Consider the following 8,254-nt stretch of genomic DNA (forward strand, 5'->3'; position numbering starts at 1 on the left):
AGATCGATCGAGTAAGAACTTTTTTTAGATCAATCGGTGTTTCTTTGAGAAAGAAGGAAAAAGGAAACAATGGTGGTATGTTTTGTAATTTTCAATTTAATCAAAAATATATTTGTCGATAGATGGTTAGCTTTTGTTTTTTTAAAAAAAAAAAAAATTTACTATTTTTCAATTTTGAATTTGGCAAATGGTATTTAAAAAAAAAAAAAAACCCTAAAAATAATAAAAGACCAAGCCCAATACAAGAGCACCAGACTTCTCAACCCAATGCTCTAGCAACCTCATGAACTATCTAGAAGAAACTATGTATATAATTATCTAGGTGTAATTCTTATCCATATCTCCCTAGGCAACTTCTTAAAAAAAAAAAAACACTTCCAGGACGCTTCCTTTTATACATTTTATTATTTTATCAATTAAGGGTAGGATCCTAAGAGCTGTAATGTAAATATATATCTTAAATGAATGAACAGTGAAGACAGAGACATTAATGCCTTCGTTGCGGGGCAAAACAACTCTCTCCATTTTCAAGGTTTTGGTGTGGAAAAGAAAGAATGTTATACTAGTCTTGCTTTGAAATTTTTTTCTAAGTTGCCAACAGAATGAACACTCACTCACTCCTCCTCTATACCTTCCTAATCAATCAATACTCCAATAATAGACAAAAAATAACTCAACGCCTTTCTTCCTCACCAGTTTAACTCCATCTTATATTCTTTTTGAGTTAATTATCAGTAAAAAAAAAAAAACAAAAAAGACTTGATAGGTGGATTACAAGAAGTACAATTCACTAGCCTTGTTCTATCTCCATGTCTGATATCTATCTCTTGCAATTTCTCCCACTTTAATTTCCATCGAATTATGGCAGAGGCTTTGGTTTCTGAGGTGCTGGGACAGTTGGCTTCCATCACAACTCGCTTGGCAGTGGAAGAGCTGAGGCGGGTAAAGGATGCTGATAAAAACATATCCAGTCTCAGAAGAAAGTTCAAAGACATACAAGCTGTGCTGGAGGACGCCGAAAGGAAACAACTGGATGATGCCGGTGCTAGACGTTGGCTGGATAAGCTCACTGATGTTTCTTACGACATCGATGATGTGCTGGACGAGTGGAGCACTGAAGCCCTCAAATCCGAAATTCAAAAACGTGTGGAAGCGGAAGAAAATGATCACCATCAAAAAGTAGCTGATAAGAAGAAGAAGAAGAAGAAGGTATGTCTTCCATTGACCTCTTATTGCTTTTGTGTCAACCAACTTAAACGAGTTGGTTTTTGCCGAGATATTGCTCACCGAATCAAGGAACTTAATGAAACACTAGAAGGGATTGCCAAAGAGAGACAACATCACTCTTTGGAAACAACAAGTTGTTCAAAAGCAGACAAGAGAGACTATCTCCTTTGTTGATGAATCTCAAGTGTATGGTCTGGATGGGCCTAAGAGTGCTCTAATAGAAAAGTTGCTCAGTGAGAGTAGTGAAGGGCGGCCTGGTGGTTGTAAATCAGTTCCTGTTATCATCCCTATTGTGGGGATGGGGGGAATTGGGAAAACCACTCTTGCCCAACTTGCATTCAATGATGAAAAGATCAAAATACACTTGTCTGAGCGGATGTGGGCGTGTGTTTCAGACCCTTTGGACGAGATTAAAGTTGCCAAAGCAATTATTAAATCTCTCAAAGGTGGTCACCAAAATTTAGAAACATTGGAAGCCTTATTCCAACGTATTCGGGAATCCATCGAGGGAAAGAAGTTCCTTCTTGTCCTAGATGATGTATGGAGCGATGACCATGAAAAATGGGAAAAATTCATACAACCGCTTAGATTGGTTGCTGTTGGAAGTAGGGTGTTGGTAACAACCAGAAAAAGAGGAAGGTGCTAGAATGATGGGAGCAGCCGCCCAAATGATAACCCTGCAACTGCTGTCTGATGAGTTTTGTTGGTCAATATTCATCGGACTTGCATTCAGGGACAGAGATAGTGAAGAGTGCAAACAATTAGAGGGAGTTGGGAGGGAAATGGCAAAAAATTCCAAAGGTCGTTTCCAGGGTTAATTACAAGTTCCACATCCTTGTTTGTCTTGCCTTCTTCACGCTGCCACCACATGCACTAGGTTTGCTCCGGAGCTCTCTCCGATAAGGAAAACCCGGTTGAAGTCTGCATGGTCAACCAGCCGTGGCTCATGATATTATTATTAAATGCATTGCCATATTATATAAGTAAAAAAAAAAACACATATTTTTAGAAAAGGAAATAATTATAATTATTTTCTTTTCTTTTACGACATGTAAAAAAAAAAAAAAAAACAGTGTATAAAAATATTTTTTATTTTTTATTCTATTCTTTTAATTATTTACTATCTTTGATTTTTTTAATATGTTAAATTATTATCATCTCAGTAGTAGTTATATTTTTATCATATATGTTAAAAATAACTAATTTTAATATATATTTAATACCCATATTTTTGGTTCCCTATTTTTTAATTTATAAGATATTATAGACATACGAACTAAATTTATAAAATTCCTTGTTTACGTATTTTTTTGGGGAATTTTTCTCCACACTTTTAAATAAATAAAACGATTTATACATGTATGTGTTATTTATGTATTTTTTACTGTCCCATCCTTAACCAACTATGGTCACCACACAATATTATGCTTTTTATTTTTTAACAACAAAATTAAATTTGTCTTAGTATATAGGAAAACATGAAATTTAAAGAAAATTAAAATTTTTTTAATGTTATACAGATCATGATATGTGTTACCAATTAATCAACGTCGATTGCTTCTTGTTGTGCATATATTGTATCATGTTGCATGTTATTTTTTTATTTTTTCCTTTGATTACATTGGGATCATGGCGTTTGTATTGTACAAACGGTAATGCAAAATTGACAGACTACGAAACTCTTTTTTGTTTGATATTACAGACAGACTATTATCTGTTTGTGGAGTATGACCCAGGTCAGTGGGCCACTGGGCCTGGTTGATTGAACCCGCAAGAAAAGGATGATGAAAAAATATCAAAGAGACGACCTTGAATGAGATAGGAGAGGGGGGTCCTTATTAATTTTCTTTTCTTTCCTTGCTGAGTCCGTTTTCCATGAAAAGTTTGTACTCTTTCTTGGAATTTTTCTTTCTATGTATAATATATATTCTTTATTTGTCAAAAGGTCGATACAGATTTTTCTATAGGGTCTACAGTTTTCTCACTAGTACTACCATACTTTATCACTTGGAATTTCCGCGCATTTTCCAAAGGAATTTTTTTATTATATGCCATTCAGAAGAATATCAATGCTGAGTCAATGTTAAATATTAATTTCCACGCAAATTCTGCTTTTTTTTTTTTTCTTTATTTATTTATTTTTTTTTTTTTGCCCCCCTATCTGCTTTGGTCATTATTCAAAGACAGAAAATAAAGTTGCTTCATCAAAAATATGTCATACGAAAACAACAATAATCCAGCATGCAAGGATGAATATGTGAAGTGTATATGAATTCAACAGAATAATAAATGTGCTTACAAGGAAATGTATATTGATTAATATAGCTCTTAAAATTGGAGCAATAATATTAAATCATTTAAGCTTAATTATATCTTTTATGAAAGATTAATTGTGAGGCTTTAGTCAACATGATTAAATCATTTAATTTTCTCTAGCTATATATTTAATCCACTCGTGGTGAACTACTAAACCAAATACTATATATTATGAAGAATTGTAAAATAATATTACATATAAGAATGAGAACTCATGAGATGGGGATAAGAATGTGAACTCATGAGATGGGCATTCATTAATATATAATAAACGGTAGCCAAATCAGTGTTCTTCTTGTTATATTTTAATTGCTATTAATTGACTTTTGTTTACATGTATATAATTAATTTGCTTAATTAGAAGTGATATCAAATATCATATGTATCTTGTATATATATATATATATAGATATAGATATATTATCTAATTTACTAATTAATACTAAGGTGAATTAAAAAAAAATGGAAAATATGACAATTTTCCGCGTATATATACAATTTCAACTTTAATAGTTATACTACAATGTGGGAACAAAGAATGTAAATACATATATAAATATATATACAAAAATAATGCTAGAGGTATCCTGTCAAAAAAATCTACCAAATCAACATGTCTTATTATTTAATTTTATATATTTATTATTTTTTAAAAAAATTATATTTAAATTATATTAATATGTTAATTAATCAAATAAGGACATATATACTTCTAATATTACTTTATTTATTGTAGATTTATTGTAGGAAGGTATGTAAAAAGAATGAAATTATTTTTATACAAAAAGGAGAGAAGATGATTATCAATAAATTAGCTACACCTAGATCTACAATGTAACATCCCGTCCCAAAATACATCAGAATTTTTGCATGTTAATAGAGGTTGACCGTTGACCAAGAGGGTCAAAATTTTGACTTTTTGTTCTGCAGAGTACACATTGATCCGAGTCCATAAACTAGTGTTGTCCAAGGGTGCCCGAGTTGATTTTTATTTTTATAAAATTGAGCTTTAAATCATGTATGATTGTGAACTACTCGTCGATATGAGTTTATAAACTAGCCACACGCCTGATTTAGACATGTGGTTTAAAAGTTATAGACATACAAAATTTTCCGAATACCATAATATTTTAATATATTTTGACTTGAGTGAACAGTATATGTCACGTGGCGTGTTTTTAGCCAATCCCGTGAGTGAACAGTGTCACCCACGGGTGGCTTTTATTTTGGCCAAAACACATGTGGGCTGGGGGGGAAGAGAGAGAAAGAAAGGAGGAAAGAGAGAGAGGGAGAGGAGCTACCACCACTGGCCACCATCATTGACCGTCGTCCGATCATTTCTAAGTCACACACACCACTCCAGCTTGAAGCTCACCTGAAAACCGGTCGGCCAGCCCAAAATCACAGCCAGATCGCCGACAATGCGCCCGGATCTAGGCATTTTTCGGTGAGGGGTCGATTTCCTTCTCTAGTCGATATCTCCCAAACCAGACCTCCGTTTGCCTCACTGTCTGTCCCGTTGAGTTACCCATCACCAGATTTACCACTTCAAGCTGCTGGATGCGCCGCCGAAGGTGGCTGATTCCGGTTACCACAGCTGATGTGATTCCGCCCGAGCCCGCTCAACCGATAACCCGCTGGGGTGCTGACTCGACACGGATGAAGACTAGGCCAATCACAAGAGCTCAAATTAAGAGATTTAAGGACAACCTAGAAGTATTTATACAGGGGGTAATCAATCTCAACAGAGCTTGTCCATACTTGAAGATACAAAGCCTATTCTAAGCATCCAAGTGGTGGAAGCCGATACGGACCCGGGTGACGGTTTTGGAGTCCGAGAAGTATGAAATGGTTCCAATGCTTTATGGGTTCAATACATATGCCTAAGAGGTCATGGAATCAAGTTAAAACAGCCTCAAATGCAATCAAAAAGGGCTTGTACGGACAGCTTCAACAATTTGGCCGAATTTGCTGTATTGCTTGCTGGCTTTACTGTATTTTACTGTATTAGCCTTTTCTTATTTTTCCAAGCATGGGAACGTGTGGGCCTTCATATTCAGTTTATTTGGCATCCTACAAAGCATCTAGAAGCTGATTTGGAGCTCACTTGGGTCAAAGAATTGGTCAAAGTCAATGTAGTCAAAAAGCTAGTATTTTAGTTTCCTAATTTTATTCTACTTTTTGTTTTAGGAAACTACCATTATTTTTAGTTTCTATTTATTTATTTTCTGGACAAATAAGATTAGGAAAGTTATTATTTTATTATTTTCTTTGTAAATTAATTAATTCCTAATTCAAAATAAATGAATTAATTAATCCAAATTAGATTAGGAAAAGGAAAGTTTCGGCCAAGGTAGAATTCTTCATTGAGTGGCCGGTTTTTCCTAGGGTTTTTAGGGTTTATTTTGTTTCTTTCAAAGCCTATTTAAAGGCTTATTTTTCATTAATAAGAGAACTTTAAAACTTTGATTTGATTAAAAAAATACTTGTGAGATTAATTATCTCTTTGTTCTTTGAGAACACCTAAAACACCATTAGAGAATTGGTTGTTTTAGCTTGACTTATCAATAGGTTTTCCATCCCCTATTGTGGCGTCTACATTATACCAAGGTTTCTAACCACAGGTTGGTTAGGGGTTGAGGTCCATTCCATTAGAACTTGAACTTAATTAAAGATCCGGGCTAATATAATACGGGTTTAGGAGTAGGTCGTCCTAGGTTCGTATCATTTGGTATCAGAGCTAAATTTTGTTCAGGTTTGATCTATCTTTATTTGCTTTATTTGTTTTTGTGTTATTCTGCAATTTTAGCATTAGGTTAAGGTTGCATCCATCCTATACACATTCAGCATCTTAAAAAAAAAAAAAAAAAATTCATTCCTAGTTGATTTAGGATTTCCTAGTTTTATCGTATTTTTGTTTCCTAGTTTGTTGGTTGTCTTTTATCATTGTTCTTGTTAATTTGGTTTTTGTTGATTTTTCTTTGCTGTTTTAGTCTTCAATATTTGCATTCATATATTCAAAAAAAAAAAAAAAAAAAACAAGAAAAAAAAAAAGTTTGCAGCAACATTTAAAAAAAAAAAAAAAAAAAAAACTGCACATTTTGTTTATTTGGAGGTCACAGGTTTGGTATTTGTTTTGGAGTTGGAATTGCAATTTTGGTAATTATTCTTGCTACTGCAGTTGTTTATGTTCTGTGAGTGAAAAAAAAAGAAGGTAAAGCCGAATAAAAAAAAAAAGAAGAAAAAAAAAATATTTCGGTTTGTTGGAGTTTGATTTGTTTGCTGGAAATTTGTTGGAGCTGCTGGTTTTTTATTATTTATTCAATATTTGAGTTGCTGGAGAATTATTTTTGCTGCTGGATATTTGGATTTTGGGTGCTTAAATTATTTGGATTAAAATTAGTTAAAGGAATTGATACAAAACTTGAATTACAAGAACAACAACCAACACTTTTCTATATTTTTGTTCTCTTTGATTCTTGATCGTATTTGAATTTATTTTCCTGGAATTTTATTCTTGAACTCATAATCTACTACCATCTGGTGCAGTTTTCAAAAATTCCAACGTTTTACCATTATTTTGTGTTTTCTTGTCTAGAAAGCCGAAAAATTAGGATTCGTTGGATTCTTTCGGTATTGCCTACTTTTTGCTACTGTGTTGTTGATAAGTTTAATTAAAACATACTAGTGATCTAATTGCTGTTTTTGTGGGTGTTTTAATTAGAACTTTGAGATAATTCATTGAGTGGAAAAGGCAAGAGTGTGTGAGCTTAAAAGAGGGTAAAAGCCGAAACTAGTGTGCAAACACGAGTGTTGAGACCTTGTTTGAGTGAAACACGTGAGGGAGTGAATATTGTGAGGATTTATTTTATTTTTGTAGTATTTTACTAACATGGCAGATTCTAGAATAAGAAGAGGGGATCCACCCTTGAGGATCAATGAGGAAGAGTCCGTAGCATTTCATGGCGATGACCGAGCTACCGGAAGTGGAGACCAAGTGGACGTGAGAACTATTTTGGAATCAATACAGCGGATGAGTGCTCAATTTGAGCATGTAAACCAAAGAGTGGGAAGATTAGAAGCCTCACAAGGAAGGCCGAATACAAGAAATAGGCAAGAATTCCATGGAGGACGAGGCCGAGGACGAGGAGGTCGCGAGAGGCCGAGAGAGGAATTTGACGAGGGGCCATTGGACGGTGACTTTGAGGAAGGTATGGACGAAACCTTTGCTATCCAAGATAGAGCTGGCTGTGGGAGATATAGGAGGGAGGATACAGATGAAGATTTGGGAAATATCAAGGTTAATATCCCACCTTTTATGGGTAAAAGTGATCCTGAAGCTTATTTGGAGTGGGAAGAGAAAATGGATATGATTTTTGACTGCCACAACTATTCGGAAGGTAAGAAGGTGAAGATGGCAGCAATGGAGTTTGGCCATTATGCACTCCAATGGTGGATAAATGAGCAAAGCACCCGAAGGAGGGTTGGTGAAGACTTAATTACAACATGGCGACAAATGAAAGGAGTCATGAGGAAGCGGTTTGTGCCATCCCATTACCAAAGGTTGCTGCATCAAAGGCTTCAATCTTTGTCTCAAGGAAGTAGGTCCGTGGAGGATTATTACAAAGAGATGGAGATGTTAATGATGAGGTTAAACATGAGGGAGGATAGAGAGGCAACAATGGCAAGATTTCTTGGAGGGTTAAACCGT

The 8,254-nt window shown here is 34.6% G+C and overlaps 1 protein-coding gene across 1 annotated transcript; it reads left to right on the forward strand.

Annotated features, from left to right (window-relative positions):
- Positions 1-861: 861 nt before the first annotated feature.
- LOC107412736 (disease resistance protein RGA2) lies at positions 862-2,989 on the forward strand. The gene is made up of 3 exons (XM_060819570.1): positions 862-1,209; positions 1,316-1,843; positions 2,930-2,989. Exons 1-3 carry the CDS (start codon positions 862-864, stop codon positions 2,987-2,989), a joined length of 936 nt encoding a protein of 311 aa, XP_060675553.1.
- Positions 2,990-8,254: the final 5,265 nt, after the last annotated feature.

This window comes from Ziziphus jujuba, chromosome 8 (genome assembly GCF_031755915.1).
Source record: "Ziziphus jujuba cultivar Dongzao chromosome 8, ASM3175591v1".
Classification (NCBI taxonomy): domain Eukaryota; kingdom Viridiplantae; phylum Streptophyta; class Magnoliopsida; order Rosales; family Rhamnaceae; genus Ziziphus; species Ziziphus jujuba.